The 22655-nt window shown below is 36.2% G+C and overlaps 1 protein-coding gene across 3 annotated transcripts in view; it reads left to right on the top strand.

Annotated features, from left to right (window-relative positions):
• LOC113234773 (ras GTPase-activating protein 1) overlaps positions 1-22024 on the top strand; it is a 34183-nt gene extending 12159 nt beyond the window's left edge. The window contains exons 6-19 of one of the 3 annotated variants that reach the window (XM_026470250.1): positions 1125-1467; positions 1695-1988; positions 3603-3773; positions 5700-5875; positions 6418-6490; positions 10471-10589; positions 12025-12155; positions 13074-13243; positions 13730-13858; positions 16271-16400; positions 17734-17888; positions 19040-19169; positions 19323-19496; positions 21056-22024. In XM_026470250.1, coding sequence (XP_026326035.1) covers positions 1125-1467; positions 1695-1988; positions 3603-3773; positions 5700-5875; positions 6418-6490; positions 10471-10589; positions 12025-12155; positions 13074-13243; positions 13730-13858; positions 16271-16400; positions 17734-17888; positions 19040-19169; positions 19323-19474 — 2173 coding nt within the window. In that variant the 3' untranslated portion in view covers positions 19475-19496; positions 21056-22024. Of the gene's footprint in view, positions 1-1124; positions 1468-1694; positions 1989-3602; positions 3774-5699; positions 5876-6417; positions 6491-10470; positions 10590-12024; positions 12156-13073; positions 13244-13729; positions 13859-16270; positions 16401-17733; positions 17889-19039; positions 19170-19322; positions 19497-19572; positions 20099-21055 lie in introns of those variants that run through there. The other 2 variants (XM_026470248.1, XM_026470249.1) reach the window with 2 other exon arrangements.
• The last annotated feature ends 631 nt before the right edge of the window (positions 22025-22655 follow it).

Here is a 22655-nt window from a genome sequence, read left to right as displayed (position 1 = left end):
GGGGCTGTTTTACTGCTAGTTTTGTCAACATGGTTCGGAGTTCGGCACAATAGACATCTGCCGTTATTGCTTGACCAGACCGGAGAAAACTATAGTGAATAACACCATGCTGAGACCACCAAACAGTTACCATTACCTTTTTATTGGTAAGTTTTGCTTTAGGACACTGTTGTGGCATTTGACCTGGGGTCAGCCATTGCATTTTTCTTTTCCGGTTATCATAAAGAATCCACTTTTCATCACATGTTACAATTCGATCCAATATTCCTTCATTTCTGTACCGGTTCAACAAGGCAACACAAGTTTCAACACGCGTTTCTTTCTGCAGATCAGTCAAATCATGAGGCACCCATTTTTCGTATTTTTTTATTTTATTGATTTGACGCAAGTGAGTCAATATTGTGGGTAAGGTAACGTTAAACCATGCCGCTAATTCCTGGGTAGTTTGACTAGGATCGGCTTCCACTATCTCTCTTAATTCATCGTTATTCACCTGTGTGGGCGGTCTTCCTCGTGGCTCGTTCTTTAAGTCGAAATTTCCATCACGAAAGCGTTTAAACCAAAATCGCACGGTGCGTTCATTAGTAGACCCCTCTCCAAACGCAGCATTGATATTGCGGACTGTTTCTGCCGCGTTAGTTCCGCGTCGGAACTCGTATTCAAAAATCACTCGAATTTTCGCAGTATCCATCTTTCTTGTCTAAATTGAATAACAAAAACAATTGAAAGTCGATATTCAAATGTTTCAAATTAAAAAAAAAAAAATCACAGAAACCATTTGAAAAAAGTTTCATTCGAAAACCTCAAACCATGAGGATTCTATGAAAATTCAAAGAACCTATTGCAATAAAACGGCAACTTCATACTTTAACCCCTAATATATACGATTTGACATTTTCCAGTGATATTAGACTGGCGTGCAAGTACGACGGTTAGGTCCCAGAAATGAAGTAGACACTTCAATAATTATTTGTGACGTCATACTTTGTGTACTTAGGACTGTATTGCTAATAGAGACGGAGCATTTTCTCACTTTTAATAACTTCCTTATGATATCGAAAAACGATAACCATTAAAATTTTAATATCGTTTCAAATTATAACTTATTGAAATTTTGCTTTCAGAACGGGAGAACAAGGCATGATATTTCGAGAACTTGTCGAAGACCTGGACCCCTCAATCGATCCAAACACGGTGTTTTCTTGGTTCCATCCGAATTGCACTAAGAGCGAAGCAGTTGACATGTTGGTGAAAGCGGGCCCAGGTAGCTTCCTTGTCCGACCCTCCGACAACTCTCCAGGGGATTATTCGCTTTTCTTTCATATAAACAATCAGATACAAAGGTTTAGAATTGAGAAGAAAGGAGTAAGGTATCTCATGGGCGGACGCACATTTGAGTGTCTGGATGCAGTGATTAATCGATATAGGAAGGAGCAGATTGTTGAAGGACATACTTTGGGACAACCAGTAAGAAAATTCTTACATATATACATACAATAATAACTTCCTACACTTGTACACCAAATTAACAACTTTATGATAATGCTTTTAAAAAATACAGTATTTTAGGATATTCGATGCCAGTATTAGCAAACGATATCATTGGACTGTTTAATAACGATATGAGGACAATGTTTTATAAAATGCAGCTTTCTTGTAGAGCACTTATTTAAGAGTATATATAATTCTTGCAGCTTATAGCTGAAGGTCACCAAATAGAACCCCAACAAAACACCACAGGCGCCGCCGCAGAAAAGATATATGCAACATTACGAGAATGTAGAGATCAGATTGGTCTAAAGAAGATGAAAGGAATAAAACACCAGGGATATCTTAACAAGAAATCTGATAAAGGAGCTAAGAAGTGGAAGGCGTTGTACTTTGTACTCCTGCAGGAAGGTACTGATACACATTTGTATTTCTACGATTCGCCGAAGAGAACGAAGCCAAAAGGATTAATTGATTTGTCTTGCGCTTATTTGTACCAGGTACGTACGCATTGTCAACGTCTAATATGCAAAACGGCTTCTATTTAGGGATTCATCACACTTGTTAATGTAGAATCGGCTTGAGGTGGTCTGAAAAATCTTTATGTCCATTTATTTTCCGCTTTTCGCGAAACGCCCAACGTCTTTTTCGCTATTATTACATGGACTTAAAACTTTTTCTAACTGGCTCAAACGTATTCCTTGTCGATTAATGTGGGGACTCCCTTAAATTGTTAATTGAATAACAATGCCAGTGGAAGTGGAAAATTGTAATTTACAGAGAATGTTGGCCTCTGTTTCCTGGTTTTAGAGTTGTTGTTGATATATGCAAAAACATGGACGTGTTTACTACCCGTAGTTGCAATCCGGTAATTCTAGAAGATAGCCGATATTTCCTGCCTGAGTGAAGAAACAGGTTTTTTTATAGATATCCCTACGGCAAATAAAAACATTAAAACAGAAGAACAAAGATTTGCAACAAGCTCATAGAGAAATTCGTAAGGTTTTGACTCGTTCTGTAACTCGGTTGGGGGAGCCATAGCCCCGGTTTGCCGAAAATGTACCTGGTTCGAGTCCAGCCGGGTCGGGGAATCTACTTGTGTGGACCAAGGGCAATTATTCAAACTGATCAAATGTTTGAGGTGGACCACGACCAATATAAGTTTTGAGGCGAACCAGGCAAAAAAAAGGTGGTCCACTGGAACGAATAATGTAATTTATATTTTAAAAAAACCAACTGGTGTATTTTCACAACAAATATGTCAATATCATGGTAGTAAATATACCTATATATATTCAATAAAATAAATATCGCAAATTTCTAGAAGTTTATGTATTTCCATTTGGAACAAAGAAATTAGAAGTTTTACACAAAGATCACGTCACTTTTTACATTATATCACACACTTTGTGTATAGTAGAGATTCAAATCTGCATTGTGTTTTGAACGCTATATGGATCACCAATAGGTAAAATTAAAACAAAGATTGTTAGATTGTATTCATATCTTGGGTCTCTCGACTATATTATAGTTGGCCAATGTAAAGGTCAGGGATGATACTGTACAGTGTTGGTAATCTTAGATATCTTTAACATTATGTAATTAATTTTGTTGGGTTGGAACCAACAAGATAAACCAGCATAGTGGTGTCACGCTAAAGAGAACACTACGTGATTTCCCCAGATTGTATCCTTAACAACTTTGTATTTGAGTCAAATACCGACATAGTTGTGTGTGAAAATCATACGGGAAAATCTATAATTAAAATAACAAGCGCTTGATAATTTTTATTTCCTTTACAAAATAACATAGTATTTATTTAAATAGTGCCCTTATCGTTTTTGTTTATCCGGTGGTTATGTCATCAACATTCAGAAATATTAGCGGAAACCACGGATTAGTAACATAACTATATTATATTTTAAATCGTATAATTTCTGGTACTCATTGTACTGGGAAATGCCTAATTTGAGAACTATTTGTTGCTGTTGTGTAATACAGTTATTTCAAATGTCAACAAGAGACTTTTGACCCGTTTTCAGTTGTCATTAAAAAATAATAATAACTGGTTAGTCTTCCATTTCCTTTTTAATAAATGAATTCCATAATTTCAGGTTCACGAATCCCTGTGGGACCGTGAGTTCTGTTTCCAACTGGTAGAGCGAGCTCTGCCGTGCCTTTCTACGCACACCTTCTTAGCTGCAAACAGCGCGGCTGAGGAACGCGCCTGGCTGGACGCTTTACGTCCACTATGCGTTCCGCAACAGGCACGCCATCAGTGCAAGGTAAGAATGTTGTGTATGCAAAAACAACAAATAATTATTTCTATACTAATTATATCCTGTGCACGTTTGCTAAGCAAGCAAATAATGCTAAGAACAGGGCGAGATTTCTGACATTTTTAGTATTCTAACCTTAATATTAATTATTCGTATAGACTTGATCATTACCAGAAAGGATTAACTAGAATGAGAAATGTTAAATAAAAATTCTCTATTATCTTGTTGATCGTGCCATTTATTCAAAATCTATATCTGTAACGGATGTAGCTGGCCTTCTACCCTGTAGGCCCTGAACGAATGAACTAAATATATAATAATTATTATTACTAGCGTAGCATCATTCAATGCCTACGCATCGATTTTCAGTTACGGATACATTTAAGTCTGTTAAAATTATATTAAAATATATATAATAATATGTATTTTTGTAATTTCTAAGTATACAAATCGAAGAACTTTGAAGTAAGTTTTCTCCAAAATCATATAAAATTGGCACATGGGAGTTTTCGTCTTGCCTTTGGATTATTAAAACCCCTGACTAGCTAAGCTAAAATATCTCACTTGACAGGATTTTTTAATACTGGTAGTTAGGACCGGTATATGCATTATACGCAAACCTCTGCTACATTAGTCTCTTTGTATATCTAGTAGAAAAATAATAATGAAACATGTTTGAATTTTAAATGGCATGGGAGGTATTCCTCAGCGATGACACTATCAGCCGGGGCTCGCAGGTTCAAGGATCGCATCGAGAAAGACGTTTGTGCTGGAAACGACACATCACAGAAATCTTACCGCCTCAAGTTGTTAGCGAGGCTGTCTGAAATTAACTCGTTTGCTGGCAAAACCTTTAAGATAATTTCAGTGGAGGTCATATCCCATATCGTCGCCTTAGGCTCAATTTATATTGCGGCGGAACGGATGCTCGAGAATGCTCGCATCTTCCGCGGAAGATTTTGGGTCGTATCTAGTTTGTAACTTACACTATTGACCATAAAGTTCATTATGCAATGTACAATTATTTTATAATGTACAATTATTTTATAATGTACAATTGTTACAAAAATTCCCTTCCATTCCGTTCCGCCACGAGTGAAAACCTCGCATACGCGTATTCACATAGTTCGTTTTTACGGATTTATGTCGAAGAAAAACTTATAAACTTCTTGCTGAAATATATTATTAAAAAATATAGTGTATGTTAAGGGTATAATTTAACTAATTAAAATTCTAAACTACAAACATTATTGCGTTTACTACATTTTACACCACATTTTTAATCTTCGTCCTGAAAAATTACGTAGAAATCTGATCACATACGAGGTATTCATTCTAAGAGTGGTGGAGTTACACACAGCGATGTAAACGCGCGACTGCATCGATACAAACGCGTGATTGCATCGACACAAACGCGCGACTGCATCTATATAGTCGCTTATGTTGAATTATCATGTACGAAAAATCTGTATAAATTTATGCACATTATCTTGTTTTATTAATTGTAAATTTAAAAGTGTTAATTAAAAATTTTAAGGGTTGAGGGTGCTGGTGAAAGTACAGGCACATGGGACTTATCAACATATGTCTCAGGGTGACGGGGGCAGTGGCAGTACCCCTCAGATATTTGCGATTTAAAGCTCTGAGTGGCACAGTAACTGTTATGGACAGGCGTGTAGCTTACCATCAGACTTGTTCGTCCCGTCACTTGAAATTATTGAATAAAAAAAAAAAGTTAAATTAATGAAATAAATAAATTAGTTCATTAATTTAAAACGTGTATCGCGTTTGTATCTCGTTTGCATTGAAAGCAGCGCGCGCACGTGTGTAGGTAGACGATTAGCGATTGCATCGCGTTTGCATTGCTGCTAAACCGCTGTGTAACCGCTCTAAGACGACTATGTGTGCCTGATCATTATTGTTATTACATAGGTACCTCGCGTAGTGTGGCTACGCGCGCTTCGCATTCGCTGCCTGACCGCACACCGCTTGCCGGTGCGCCTGGCGCCGCGGCCCTACCTGCGCCTAACGCTAGGCGCCGCACCCGTCGCGCGCACTAAGCCGAGACCTTCGCCGGACCCTAGATGGGACGACGAGTTTGTTTTCGAGTGAGTTTTTTTTATTATTTCCTTCAATCGTTATTATGATTATTAAACAACGCACACACTCAACATAGCCCCGATAGGGCGTAGAATGCCGAAAAATATTCATAAATATTCATAAGTACAAATATCTGTACAAAGTAGGGGAATTTCAACAACTCGATAACTTGATCCGTAGCTCAGTTGGTAAGAGCAATGCTACGGTGCAGTATGGTCGCGGGTTCAAGTCCCATCCTGTCAAAGAATTTTTTTCTATGAGTTCGATTTTTGTGTTAACTGCCTCCGTGGTCGAACTGTTACCATGCCGCACTGCCACGCAGAGGTCCCAGGTTCGATTCCCGGGCCGGGAGAAACATTTGTTTGGCCTACATTTATTTATCCCGTGAGTTTGGGTGTAATTTGTGGTTGTCTATGTGTGTGTTCATGGCACCCGCGACTTAGGGTTTCTCTAGTGCGGGGCTATGTTGAGTGTGTGCGTTATTATTATTATTAAATGTCACAGTCGACACGCGAAAAAGAAGAATGTTCATGATGGTTTATTGTTTCAGTGACGTCCCTCCAGATGTGACATCGTTCACAATCACGGTTCATAATACCGGAAAGCGCGGAAAGGAGTCCGAGGTACGGCTCTGATTTATTATAAATTCACTTTAAAACAATTAATATAGTAGCAGTACAGTTCCTTGTGAAAAAGTTCGTCCAGGGAAATATTGCCACTACCTAATTCTGCCACCAACCAATAATGCTCACATTACTGCGTTCCGATCTTTAAGGATATAAGGTGCTGGTGAAATTACAGGTACTTGCCACTTGTCAACTTATGTCTCAGTGTGACGGGCTCAGTAGCAGTGCCCCTCAGGTCTTTGCGATTTAAAACTCTCAGCGGCACTGCAACCGCTATGGACAGGTGTGTCGCTTATCACCAGGCCACGACTTGTTCGTCCCATCACTTGGTATCATAAAAAAATACCCAGGCGGTTTACGGCATTATATATGCACGATGTGTAGACCGCTGTTTAATAGGTATAGTGGTCGGTATTGTCTTAAATGGACGTAGTTAAGCAAAAAGGATCCAGTACACAAAATTATCAAAAGTATGTTGTATGTACCAAACGGTTCCTAAAGTCTAACCTCTTAGATCAGCAAAAAAATCCAATATATAAACATAAATAAATATCTCTGGAGTTACATGACATAATACGTTTCGAAAAAAACAAGCGTGAGAAACATATTTAAACTTCATTCTGCCATATCTCGAAAGTCACTGGATGTGCATTGGATCCTTTTTGACGTACGTCCAAATGTAAATACAGATACGTACAGTAGTACTATGTTGTAAAGTCTAAGCTTCGGAGTTATTTAAAGTTTTACGGAAACTGATTATTGCGTTCTTGAACTTTCATTGTAATGTACTGATTGCAATTAATAACTTAACAGTTTAGATGTATATAAACTGTACATGTACGTTAAAACCACGCAGTGATATTATGTACACTCATGGACATATTTAACGTTGAAAATATATCATATGAACCGCTGGCCCTTAGACTATGGAAACCAAAGGACATGTTATACTGACATATATAAATCAGACGTTTTATTATATGTATATGATGCATTTAGACATTAAATATATAAACATTTTATTGTCTTTGTTTAACTACCACGTGCCGTAGTAAGCCAAAAGAGATAGCACTACATTGATTTATTTCAAACACGGGAATCGAAAATACGTAACGTCATCTTAAACGGCAACTGTCCTCATTTTACCATTTTTGGAAGTACCCTTTGACATCCGTATCCGGTTGTCAAAGGGAAGCACATGAAATGTCAAAACCAATGTTTGGCCAAATGTTTTATTGAATTATTCGCATGAATTGTAATAAATTTGGGCAAAAATATTGACAGTGACAACAATTAACTGCCTCCGTGGCCGAACGGTTACCATGCCGGTCCCAGGTTCGATTCCCGGGCCGGGAGAAATATTTGTATGGCCTACATTTATTTGTCTCGTGAGTTTAGGTGTAATTTGTAATTGTCTATTTGTGTGTCCATGGCACCCGCGACGCAGGGTTTCCCTAGTGCGGGGCTATGTCGAGTGTGTGCGTTATTATTATTATTAAAAAAAATAATTAAATATTGATTAAAATGCGTCGCTGCGGCATTAAGGGGTGCGGCAGTAGAAAAGGCGGAAATCAACCGAATGTTACATTACACCGAATGTGTTATTTTTTTGTCTATAAATCATACAATAGCCCAAATATCTCATGTATTTAGACTCATTTAAGTAGTTTATTCATAAGTTTTGCCGAGTTTTGCTTTGGTTACTTTAGATTGCCTGTTTGTTAGTATATTTTGAATATTTTTAGTTGATAACGATTATTTTGAGATAGTGTTGTTATTGTAAGCAGACATATTGTCGATATTCTGTTATTACAATAATTCACTAGGAGGTTTTTATTTTTTCATTATTATTATTTTTAAAGTTTACCTACAAATGAAAAAAGAAAGAAAGAATGGTTGGAAATTATAGGATTGCCGAACATAAACATTGGGTCAAATATCAGCTTGGTTTGTTCTCTCCATTTTGAAGAGTCAAATTTTAATAGAACTTTGAATGTAACTAGATTACATGATAATGCAATTCCATCGTCGTATTTATTGGTAAATAATTTTATATTTAATTTTGAGTAAACAAGAGACTTTGCTAGGCATTCTCAGTTCCTTAAAACCATCCACTCGTTTCCGAATTTTCCTCACTGACAACTCTAACATTATATAACATTTAATAATTCTTGGCAAATTTAATTTGTAACTTGTGACCATTTGTTGTGTGTAATTTTTATTGTTGTGGTAGTTTAATATATGGTTATGTAATATAACATGTTTCTACTGACACTGTCTCTTGCTACATCATCTCTTATGCCATGTTTTAGGCAAATAAACTTAGCTATTAATCAAATTATATCTGATTTTATGATTATCGATAATGTAATTACAATTATATAAGTAATTTTATTTAATTCAAAAATTAAATGGATGTATTAGATTCACCTAAATCAAAATCACTGATATTAATTCTATACTAATACACAAATACAAAACAGCTTAACCTATTTGGAAACCTTTAAAAAAAATCTAATATCAGTCTTGAGATTGGAAATGCATAGAGATCCCCTGATTTATATTATTGTTTATTGTTATATATATCACATATTTGTGAGCATTTATAAAATTAAATGCAATATAACAAATTCAAAATCTCATCTATCATCCCGGATATTCCCATATGACAATGAATATTGATCTACTTTAATTAAACTTTTTAATCATACTTTGATTCAAAGTAAACTATACAAATTACAAACATAACAAAAAAAAAACAGTTTCAACATTCAAGCCATACATTTGCATGTCGATATTGACTTATCGATGATTATGGTACAACACTAAAGAAATCCGTCATTTGTGGTGGACGTTTTTGGTTTAGGTAGCGACGTTTATTCCGTAGATAGGGCAGCTTCTTTCTTTTATTTTTTTTCCAGTCTCTAAGCGCTGGCAACATATACCAGAACGTTTAATTTGGGATTCGCTCTGGACCTTTTGGAGGGAAAAGTGTCGTTTTTATTTTGACTTTCAATTATTTTGTGAAATCTAGTTTAAAGTGGAATAGGATAGTGCTATTGTGCCTTAATCGAAGATTAAAACGCGAAATTATACGAATCTCGAACTAAAATACCCGTATCGGCCCGTTCTAAGGAATCCCGAGTCAATCCAAGCACGCCGCCTCAAATTGCCTATCCTCTTTGTGGCGGCCATATCTACAGAAAAACTTATTTTTATGTTATCGGCTAAAGGACTTTGTTTCCATGGCCAGCAATCAATTAAAAAAAAACGTTTAATTTGAAAAAAGAATTACTTCGATGCTTTTTTTTATTTCGATTAAACGTGATATATGCAGCCCGTGTTTCGTATGCACTATATCATAATTCAACCTTTTTATAGCGTTTCTAGATATGTCCATGCGTATGAGGTGAATTATAGAAGTGACTTACTGCTGGAATAAAGAGTACATTGATAATAATTGTATTCGCATGCTTTCATAAAAGTAACGAGTCAGAATCTAGAATAGTACTCTAAATGCAAGGATAAATAAAATAAAAACATACCGTCACGTCTGTCTTATGTTGAAAACAGTTGTGACCTTGTCCACAGTAGGCACACTTCGATCAATCGCATTGGTCGTCATCATCGTCACCAGCTCATCGTTGTTCAGTGTAGTATAAAAGCCTCCTAGATATCGCCACCTGGTGATGTTCCTGTTCTACAAATTTCCGGCTTACTTTCGGATATCATCGTAAAGGTCAACGTAAAGGTCTTTCCACACATATCCGGGCCGTGCTCCGTCAGGGGCCCGAAAAAATATCGTTGCGTATATTTTGTATGAACTCGTTCACACATGTCCGTATCCGGGCCGGCGCCGGGACGGGCCCGTAGTTCATACAAATTAGCACGCCCCGTCCACGTCTCTGGCACGGCCCAGAAGTGGGTGGATAGCCCTTTATGGTACTCCTTTTATTATTTTTTTATTTATTTTACAGGTGGCAGAATTAACAATAGAATTGGCGAATCTTGCCAACGGTGAAGAGATAGAGGAATGGTATCCCCTTGTAGGTATGACACCTATTGGAGAATGGGGGTCTTTAAGGCTGCGTATTAGGTAAATACCTTTTGTATTTATAAATAACAAAGAAACAATAATAGTTTATTCCGTATATTGTCATATATATATTGTCATATATATATGACAGAATAATGACAAAAAATAAAATAGTTTTAGGAGAAAATACAAAATAAAAGAATTACATTTAAAATGTTACCAAAATGATCTCCACTCGGCTTTTTATAGCGAGACTTGTGAAAAAACCTCGTTAAACTGGTTTTTCACTGAAAACCAGTGTAATACCAAAAATGATGTCGCTTGGCACAAATAAAATAATAAATATGGTATACAATGAACTTAACCAGGCGTAAATCAATATTAAGTGCAAATCAAAATTAAAAAGTAAAAAATGCTAGTGTACGTGTAGAGTAGGTGGGGTATAATAAAATCAAAACTGATCGGGCGTATATTTTTGTGGTTGGGATATTAATGTCAGTAGTAAAGTTTTTACCCTACAGTGTTTAAGTTGTTGAGATTTGAATAATTGTACTTTAATTTTAATTTTGTTTTTATTTTATTGACTAATTGTAACCGTATCATATATAAATATAACATTATACACCCGACAGGGGTATGAACTGTTGTACTCAAATTACATGTAACATCTTCTTTACCAGTTCAAACAATAAACGATTCTGATTCTGATTCTAAAATGGTACGTCGGCACAGCACGATTGCCAGTACTGTTAGACACCTGGATATATAATAAATAATTCTTATAAGATGATCTGAAAGAGGTAACAGGTATAAGTGACTTGACTTTAGGCTAAGACTTTTTTACGAGTAACATACCTATGAACAGTCTAATTTAGGCCGTCATGTTTATTTTTTTAAAGATTTTTACCAAATTCGCAAAGGTTTTAGAATACAGATGAAAGTACAAGCACACAGCCGACCGAAATATCTGTTGATCAATAAATAATGCCGCTAAAGTTGTTGATGTGGTCAGCACAAAAATAAGTCAGATTAAGTTATTCAATAAATGAAACGGAGTTCATATTTAAAATACGAACTACCTAATAGTGTAACGACCGAAATTGTCGTTATTTTAATTACTGCGGCTAGGCCTGCGTGACGTTAGGAGAAGAAGGAAGTGTATTCGAAGTAGTTACATATTATTTTCTTTTCCATATTTTTATCTATACTTTTTGCCGGACACTTGGCATATGCACAAGATATCACTGCTTTTCAAAAATAGTGACCAAAACCAAAATAGTTCATTTTTTACATATTAAACAGCTGTATTGAGAATGTGGAACATTTTATTGCAAATAAAACACAAAATTTTCCATTGATTCCAATAATCACGTGACAACATACGATGTACGATTTTACATACGGTGTACTGGTTTTTGAAACCATCTTCCTGGTGAATTAGGTGTTTGAACGAAGCCGGTATCCTAAAAATCCGTCCATTATTCTTTTTATTCAGGTACATGCAAGAACTAGTAATGCCTCGCGAAGAATACAATCCGTTGCGTCAGCTGCTACTAGAACCGGGCATTCCAGCTGTGAAGGCGTTATCCGACCTTTGCCGCACCGATCGACAACCGTTGGCTACTTGTGAGTAACCTTTAGCTCTTTTCAGGAATCGGAATAGTTAACTGTTGTAGATATTTCAGCGCGTGTAAGTTGAGTATAAAATGCATACTGATAATATAGAATGTATCGTAAATAGGTTTGGATAGTAACTGAAAAAGATTGACACATTGTAAATTCTATTTTAGTCGTGTGCATTTTGTTTTAAATTTTTCACGCGCTGTAAAGCATTCAACGATTACTATTTTTGATCCCTATTTCTTATGTCCTGATTTCTTCTAATACAATGAAAGGATCCTTACATGAAACTGAGTCGTACAACACTAAAAAAAATTATAAATTTTATTCATTTTTATGGATAACTCATGCTTGACAAAAAAAAAATTACTATGCCAAAACTTTTTTCACAAAAAGGATTTAATAGTTCCTAAGAAGGGAAACTGTTCCTTATAATATTTCCTATGGTTTCGGATTTTCTCATACTGTCCCAGTTAAAAAAACATGTAGAGTGTGTTGGCCAGGGCTCAGTATTATCCTAGACTTTTCGACATTATCGATAGTAATTCTTGTATCACATGTCACATAAGACACCTTTTGTTCTTTATTACATTCGTCGGGTTCACGATGACAGCGCCACGCAACGGCTGCTATATAAAGAAAAAACAATTAATAAAAATTATGCTCCATCAGCATGAATATTAGAAAGAAGAAAGGCATATTTATGTGCGTGTACCACAGTAGACTCCACGCTTAAAAACAAAAACAAAAACTCATCATGAGAAAACAAAAGAACAAATAAAATTAATGTAATATAAAATTGTAATAACACAAAAATAAATTGAAACAGAAATGGTTGAAAAAACAGACTTTAAAAACAGACTTTTTTAAAGTCTGTTTTTTCAAGTAAGTTTAGAATGCACATTATTTTACTGTATTGTACAGCGGTACTACATGCGTTTGCCGAATGCGGGCGCGCCGCAGAGTTGGCCCGCGAGCTGGTCAGTGCAGAGGTGGCGCGGGAGACGGACCACAGGTCGTTGTTCCGCGGCGCCTCTTTGGCCACGGCCGTCGTCGACGAATTCATGCACTCACAGTGCAAACAGTTCTTACAGGTAAGCTATGTGTAAACTACAATGGTTTCAATGAGAACACGATTTGTTATTAGAATGTCTGTCAACTTATGTTTCAGGGTGAAGAGCGTAGTGGCATTGCCCCTAAGATCTTTGTGATTTAAAGCTCTGAATGGTAGTGCAACTGTCATGGATAGGCGTGTCGCTTACCACCAAGCGCACGACTTGTTCATCCCGTCACATGGTATTATAAAAAAAAGAATAGTTTTAATAAACAAATTACACATTGAAGTTTTTATTTTCATCATACGTACTCGTAAGTAGTAGTATAACGTGCTGCGACTCTAGGCGGTATTTTTGTCATACGGCTCTAGGGCGGTAATGGGTGTTTGTTTTACTTTTGCTCTCCTGGGGCCGCCCGTACGGAGTGCGCCTCCAAGTAGACTCGAAGCGACCCCAAATTACTTTCACATAAATAAATTGTTTCTGATATTTTATGAGCATTTTCAAAATCACTAATGTTTACAGGCGGCCATTGTCGAGACAGTGCAGAAGTTAATAGATGCAAAGCAAACAGCTGAACTGAACCCCACGAAAATGGACTCTCCGGACGACGCTTGCAACAATGCCGAGTTCTTACTTATGATCCTTGACCAGGTAATTCAATAACTTGTACCTTGTTTTATTTTTATCAGATCTTATGAATTATTCCTTTTTTTTAAAAGCCACAACATTTTAAAATGTACATCGTTCAACCCTGTAGGCTCAATTTACATTACCGCGGAACCTTCATTTATATAATGACCTTTATACCAACTGAGAAACGTACAGAGTGTTGCCATGTCCATGTAACCACAATAAAAATGACTTGGTATAGTAGATTTTTTTTATATTGTTTTATTAATAACTTAAGTCTGTCTTGATATTCATCATCATATCATCATATCTACTGTGAACTGCCACGCATCGGTACTATCTCAATTTTGATAACTTTACAGGACGAAGAAAATTGCTTGCGTCACTTATATATAGCATCTGGTTTATTAGATAAAAATACGTAGTCTTAAATATTTTATCTACACACATACCATAAACTCTCTATAATGTGTTCAAAAACCGCAAATTACGACCAGTATAAAAGTAAACTGTTTTGTTAGAACAAATTTCTTATCTGTGAAAATGTTGTTATTGCTTTTTTATTCATTACATCGAGTACATATATAACCAGAAATAGAGACGAAGTGTCATTTAAATTGTTTGAAAACTATTCTGCCATATTATTACCGTGACAACTGCGCTCCGATTGGCTAGCCCGAGATCGAAACCATTGACGAGTGTCGTCAACTGTTTCACTTCAAATCGACCAGTTAACTTGAACTTTGCTATAATGGACGAAAATTGCAAAATTACGTAATTAAATTTTAATTACCGATGAAATGTGATTCCGTTTGTTTTGTAATTAGATGTTTTGCTGTTTTTCCCACACCAGCGAATATAACAGCACGGCATTGTTAAAAATATTATCTTTCTTACAATAAATACAGAATATTTTTTGGAATATACGGAGACATACGCACAGGTCAGTAGTTGGCCTGTCTATATTTCAGTGCAAACGGGAGTTGATATTTATAAGCGCTGTATCGCTAATGTGTTACCAGGATTACATGGCCCTTATTTCGTCTCTATTTCTGGTTATATACTCGATGCTTCATAATAATATCGAACTTGATGTTATTATTACATTCAAATTTCGAACATCTCTGAAAAACAAAACAATTGGATTTGACCTCAGTTCTAATATCAGTCGAGATTTTAGAGGATGGAAAAAATAAATCGAGATGAAGTTTTATTCGAAATGAAGTGTCAATAGCAAACAATTTTCTCAATTTCACAGGTTATTTGATATCTTAGACTATGGCTTTTTTCCATCCTGTAAGCTTGATATCGAACGATATGATAGTTGGGGCCCATTCTAGTTTGTCTATGAGTTAAAAATAAAAACTACGGTTGTGCGCTTAAAGGATGGAAAAAAAGTTGTGCGAGAAAAGTTTTTATTTGCCGCCATTTCGCGTCAGTCGTAACATGCGGTTGTCCTGAACACATCACAGAGAGCTTATAATATGTGTGTAGATAAAGCAGTATATGTAACTGTACATAATTAGGCATTAAAACACTCGTGAGATATTTTTATGATACTCGCCTATCGGCTCGTGTCATAAATTCTCACTCGTATTTTTATGCCTTTCATTATATAACAGTCACATAAACTACTATTTATTACACATGTATGTATGTACACTATGTATATAAATAAAGCAAATTTTTTTTTTTATCATCTTAAAGTCAAAATTGAGATGTACCGGTTGCCAGTTCACAGTCGATGTACAGCGTGACTTCACCCACTACTGAGTATAGGCCTCCAAGTTCCACTTTTACTTCGTGATGCGATTCCGCACGTCCTTTACTTTCGTTCGACTTCGAATCTGGACATTGCGAACACGGTCTATAATCTTGATACCTAGCATGGCACGCTTTATGGCTCTCTGTGCAACTCTCATCCTATATCTCTTGTGTGAGCGTCCATGTCTCGGCAGTAAGTCATGGTAGGCAGAACACACTGATTACATAGACGGGTCTTCAGACATTGTGGAATTTCGGCTGACTTAAGAATGTCCAAACGCAGCCCACCCGAGCTGAATCCTGATAATCTCCTTCATTTGATGAATTTGATTTGCCAAAAGATAAAATATATCCAAGACAAATGTATTGTTCGACAATCTCGCAACATCTCACTTCCAACTGTGACACCGGGACTTAGGGACTTACGACGTTGGAGATGTTCACAATAATCTTAGTCTTGGACATATTCGTCTAGAGGTCCACTTGCTTTCTCGATATTCCCAAGACTGAAAATCAGTCTTGAATCTCGAAAATGCCAAAAAATCGTCTAACCACGCAAAATTGTCGAGACCGAAATTCACGGGATGAAAGTACTAATGTTATTTTTGATAGGCAAGACTTATAGATGCAAACTTCATCTACTACGCACTATTATTGTTTTGTTTACAGATAACATTGTCAATTTTCACTTCTCCCGAAGCCTGCCCGCGGCCTGTACGATACTTGTGCGGCTGCCTACAGCGCGCCGCTGTTGCGAAGTGGCCCAATGAAAGATTCGTACGCACCAGAGTTGTTTCTGGTGAGTAGACTAGCTGCATACTACATGCACAGATAAATTGAGGCTATCAGTGCAAATAATAATAATTCAAATCAGCTAACAAGCTGAGAAAAATAAAGTAAATAATAATAAATACATAATTTATTTGTAAATACTGTTTTAACCTACGACTATTATTTGTAAATACAGAGACAAACCACAAAAAACATAAAAACACACATTATACATTATTACGCTCTAAGCGCCGACTACCCCATCACTTCACCAGAACCTGGTCGAAATGACAAAGCATCGGGGCATTGAGCTGCAAAACGTTTTCAGGACGCTGCAGGACTAGAACGCAGTTTAGAGAGTAGTGACGCCGTCTTTTTTAAAAGTGGTGTAACCCACATTTATTTTTTCTACAATACTACTTTAAATGGTACTGAAGTACGTAATTAATAAGTATTAGGATGCCCATTTTCATGTATTAAAAATATGTAAAATTAATTTGGCTAATCTTAAATCTCTCCTCTATATGCATTGCATTGGGTAATACCACTTTTGCACACGCTAATAGCCTCAATTAATGAAAAGTCACGGTTACGTCAAGGTTTCTTTTAATGGGTCATATTAATTGCTCGTGAGTTGAATTACGCGCTGATTTAATGCATTTTGTAATTTTTTTATTATTTGCGTTATTAAGTTTCTTTTAAATATTATAATTAATAAATATATAATTATAAGTAAATATTTTAATTAGGCGCGTTGCGCACTGCATCCGATTCGTATTCTTTCCGAATCCGAGACTACACAAATTTAGAAAACTCGGACCCACTTCGGATGTCGCTTGTGCACTAAGTGCGACTCGAAATCGAAAAAATACGAATATCCTTGTACACCTAGAGATAAAATGATCCCCGTGACATTTCGTACCGTCATTTCTCGGATTCGGAACTGGGGGTCTACTCTCGATTTCCGTCTGACATCCGTCCGAAACAATTGCTGCCAAATAAGCAATACTTGACCAAATGAAAAGACGCGTGATGCGAATGAAGCTTCATACTTGATACTTTTCTTTTAATTTTGTCGAATATTACTTATTTCACCGTAATTGTTTCGGACGGATGTCGGACGCAGATCGAGAGTAGACCCCCAGTTCCGAATCCGAATAAATACGATACGAATAGGACTTAGTGCGCAAACGCTCTAAACCTAATCAGTATATAAACGTTATGCAGAACGCTGAAAATATCTGAATGTAATTATGGTGAAAACTAAGCTCATCCAATGAATTTTAAGTGCACTTTTGTTTGTTGTTAGTACGGTCCTGAAATTGTATTGGTGCCTCAATATGGGCTTTGTCTGCGTTCAGGCTTTATTTTCCTGCGCCTGATCTGTCCGGCGCTGGTGGAGCCGCGCGCGTGGGGGCTGGTGAACGTGGTGCCCCCGCCACACGCTCAGCGGTCGTTGCTCATGGTCGCTAAGTGCCTGCAGAACCTTGCCAACCTGATCGAGTTCGGGGCTAAGGTTAGATTCACCATTTTATTAATGTTTCGAGTTCTTAGGTTGTCGCGATTGTTGTTACACTTTGGAAATGAAATTATAGTTTCGGTACACATCGTAATGTCCATAAATGTGAACTTTTCCATAAACGTAAACGTGAGTAGGCACAAAAATAAGAATTACTAGAAATAATTATATGACAATTTATGATTATACTTTTATTTTATAGTAAAAACTTTAATTGCCCGATATTGTGCTTGAAGAGTTGCTTACCGATTTTGTCCAAAAACGAAGTTACGAGGTTTTCACATTTAGCCAATATAGCATTTGTCTGTCCCATGGTCACGGCTGACATTGCTAGCTGACTGGCGGTTTTAATGTTATTCTAAATTTTTGAATTGATCCTTCGAGCCGGATAAACTAACATTAAAACCTTAGGTGCCAAATAGTAATATTTACTACAGGGTTTTAAAGAGAATGAGCCTCTAAATTAGGCATTTAAAAAGAATTTTAAGGTCAACTAAAAATGTTAAATAAAAAACAACAGCAAGACTTAATGTCTTTTACCATTGTGTGGTTTGTAGTGTAGTGGTTTTTAGCATTCTAAAACAATGTTTGTAAAAACATATAAATATGGACGCAAGGTCCTTTACGTTTCACCTACAAATATTTTGTAAGAAAAATTGAGTAACAAGAAGAAAGCTTTCCTGCGATCATTATCGACGTACTTATTTCGATATTCTAAATAGTTATAGAAGAGTCTCCTGTCACCGGTATTCCTTCACTTAAAAGGTGACTCCTGTTACTATATTAAAAAACATAGAAATAAACTATTATTATTAATATTATTTTAAATGTGAATTTTTCTTTTCCTAAACCATGACACCCATGCCTTAATTAATTTGTCCAGCAAAACCAAATTTTTTATTCTGATATTTTAAAAACTGTACAAAGATATTTTTTCTGATGAAAACAATTATCACTTAGTTTAGAACTTAAAAAAATAATAATAATAATGTTTCAGTCCAAGCTAGAGTATAGTCCACTGTATGAAAGCAAGTTGACAGTAAAAAAAAGAAGTATTAAAATAGTAACACAAACAGGCATTTGAGAGCCAACCTATTTTTTTATCAATTCATTGTATAACTTTTCTACAAACAAATTATTCTTTACAGGAACCCTACATGGAGGTCGTGAATCCGTTTATTCTAAAGAATAAGGAGCGGATGGTTGTATTCTTGGATCAACTTAGTTCAGTGCAAGAGCCTGGGAATCCACCGCAGACTTCCAACAACGTTGATATCGGTTAGTAATATTGCTTTAACGTAAAATACATGAACATATAAGAAATTTTCAGTAAAAATCAGTGGATATTTAGTTCATATTACGGAATGTAAATTTAAATGCTCTCAATTTGTACTTTCATGAATAAAGATGCCTTAAATGGTTTAATTGCAGCAAAAGAATTAGCAACGCTCCACCACATCTGCGTGTCACACCTAACCGAGCTACAAGGGCTGGCGAAAACCCAACCGGCCATCAGGAAGTTGGTGACTGTCACTGAAATGCTCACCAAACACAAGCACAAGTATCTGGAGATGATCAGATAGAATACGTTTAATTTTAACACAGGTGAGGTTCTATTTTGTGCCTTATGACAATTGATGAAATTCTTTACAATTTAAGCTTATATTCCTTAATTTGTAAGGTATATCAGAAACGTAGCAAGTGGAGGACCATAGTCGGTCTACCCCAAAGAGGCGTGACAGTATGTACACAAACAGTAGTGTAATAGTACACAAACAGGTAGTAATTTGTTTGTGCTATATTTTTTTGTGGTGCAGAGTAATTTTCCATATGGTTTTGTAGTTGAAGTTTGTTGTTGAAATTTGCATAACACTAGTATGGCGTTCGTCGAATAGCCGTCTCCCTGGCAGAAATGAGAATCCCTTAGTTGAACGTGTACTCGTGCTATGTGCATATTCGAGCCAATTTTCCTTTATAGCACGCTCTTTTGGACGCTAATTAGCTTACATTGTGGAGCGCTGGTGGAATTCCGTAGATTGTAATGTAGCTTGCAATGCACATTTCACATTAGTGAAAGAGTGTGCCGCTGCTAGTACCGCTTGGAATGTTCAGTAGACCGCAGAACTCGCTTAGTGAGTTTAACGTTCGGGAGTTGAAAAGGGTAAAGGGTAATGGTAATAAATCCAGTTTTAAAAAATATTTATTCCGGTTTTAACAATATTTATGATATTAAAATATGTATTGTACACATTGACTTACAATCATATGGACGTCGGGTCCGCGCTAAAAAGTGTCCGAACTTATAGGGCGTTAAAATCGTAAACAGACCGTCATTCACGCTTTAGTCTTCGTTTGTTCGACTGACAGCGAAGCAAGCAAAATTAGACAGTACTGCGATGACATTACAATTTAAATTCAACGTTTTAGCTTTTTCATATTCCTTTACATGTCACTACGTTTAAATAGGTTGACTTGGGACATTTTTTTCGTGGTTTTTGTATTAGACCCGTCGTCCATTTATTTGTAAGTCAATGATTGTACAAGAGATTTTTAGTAAAATGGTAAACGGTTCAAAGAAATAGGAAGACGATGTGTTCTCTGCCGCGATCGGGTAGAGAGTGACGATGGAACGAAACAAAATCAGAATGCGAGGCGAAGAATGGAACAATTCAACATTTTAAATTTAAATATGAGTAGAAGAAGAAAAAACGATACGATACGAATGGAGAGAGGCGATACAAAAAGGTGGGATGACGGTGTAAGGAGGTCACACCGTCACAACATTATGTGTTAAGAACCTTCATCGCGACTCTATAAAAATGTCATTTCGAGCATAATGCGATCTCTAGGCTAACTTACTCCCATACTCTTAAAGTAATGGAACTGAAATGTGCCACTACATGAGCCATTAAAAATAATTCATTCCTTTATAGAAGGAGGATTTGCCAGTTTGCATTTCCTCCTCCAAATCTCCTTTTTTTGTTGTGGTTTGGATTGTTTTCCCTTTGTATGTATTATTTGCCCCGCTTGACAGGCTTATTACACATGACAAGAAAATACATTGCTGTTTCGTATGAAACGAATTAAATCGTGTTTTAAAGAATTCCGCATAGACCGCCTATGGAACTTTGCAAACATTCATTTATCTATACATTCCATTTCAGGGTAACAAATATCTTCACCGGCCGCGCGGTAGCAGTAGTATAGTAGTCCTCGAGCTTAGGACGGGGCGTTACGGTGGTTTTACACAACTACAACACAACGCATTGTGCTGCCATCTACAGTCGCGTAGTCTTTTTTGGCTTTAGCTTTTTATTTATGCTGACTCTCAGATTGGTTGATAAAAATCTTGTTCTAATGTTATACCTAGAGTTTAATAACTACATCGCTATTAGGGGTTGGAATTTGCCTGAAGATACGCATGAGTACCACGTCCATATGGGATATCGTTAACACATTTCTGCAAGATGCGTTTTGTGACAAGAGTGGACTTCAAACCTAAAAATTAAATCAGAACTACAACCATTCTTTTCATAGTTAGTTCTCAGATAAGGAATAGAACTTTAAAAGATTTCAAGAATCCTCAATAACAAGTATAACATTACTGTAATTATTACCCTCTATTAGGTTGTCATATTTATTAATTACAAATTCTGTTTTTTAAATACGCATTTATGTAAATGCAAAAATTTTAACAGTTAGCAGAAGTAGCAATTTATAGAGTCAGCAAAAGTCGCATTAATACGAATTTGTTTTCCAGTTTCGTCGTGCCAAACTCACGCTAGCTAAGTGTGGTATTAAAATAATTAAAAAACTCGGTAATTATTAATTTTCAGTACTGTTTTTTAATGCCCAATCTTTGTGACGATTGCGTTGTTAACCTACTTCATTCTAATGTATTAATTGAATATAATTAACATTATATTTTGTCGCTTATCTCAAAAAAGCTCCTTCGTAATATTTTTTTTATTAATCAGTGCATCAATTAAAAGTTTACCTAGTTGATATTAGACGTGGCTAGAGTGAATAACTCCAAAGTTTGGAATTTACAAAATAGTGCTTTATTTAAAATGCCTTCTGATTTGAATTATAAGCGAAAATGAATTCAAACAGCTCTCTAGTGTTTAATTGTAAGGTGTATTTATTCTTAGTATTATTTTGACTATTTAATTTCGTAAGATTTTATATCTTGTACGTAAGAAAGATAAGAGAAAAATGGGAAAATTGCACCTGAGCTCGTTTTGTAGGTTCACATAACATGCAAAAAACGTGTCGGTTCTCATAAAGGTATCTCATGGTGGGTTTTGCGTTTTAACACTGTTGGAATATGAACTGTTAATTAACAGTCGCTAATTGTATGAAGTTTTCCTAATCTTAATTATAATTCATAATACATAACGTATTTATTTCTGGAAACAGGTTGATGGTAACAGAATACCGGTCAAATATCAGGCATACCAACATATTGAAGGCATATTGTCAATTTATTTATCAATGCAGAGGTGGCTCGACGGAGATTTCAGTAGGAGAGATACATATTTTAAATAAAAAGTAGAACTCACATTATATTGTTCCATTTTAAACAATGCCACTAAACAACACTACGCTTCTTAACAACGATTGACTAGTAATAATTTTTACAACACAACACACACAACAAAAAAAATACGGTTTGTTTATTTGACAAATAAAACTGGCAACGGCGCGCGGAGGCGAAGTGCAGAATCACCTAGTCGTCGCATCGGGCGCGCCCGGCACGGCAGC

Source organism: Hyposmocoma kahamanoa, unplaced genomic scaffold, assembly GCF_003589595.1.
Source record: "Hyposmocoma kahamanoa isolate Upper Pololo Valley unplaced genomic scaffold, ASM358959v1 86, whole genome shotgun sequence".
Classification (NCBI taxonomy): Eukaryota; Metazoa; Arthropoda; class Insecta; order Lepidoptera; family Cosmopterigidae; genus Hyposmocoma; species Hyposmocoma kahamanoa.
The sequence above is the reverse complement of the archived record's forward strand: the minus strand, read 5'-3'. Positions and strand labels throughout refer to the sequence as shown.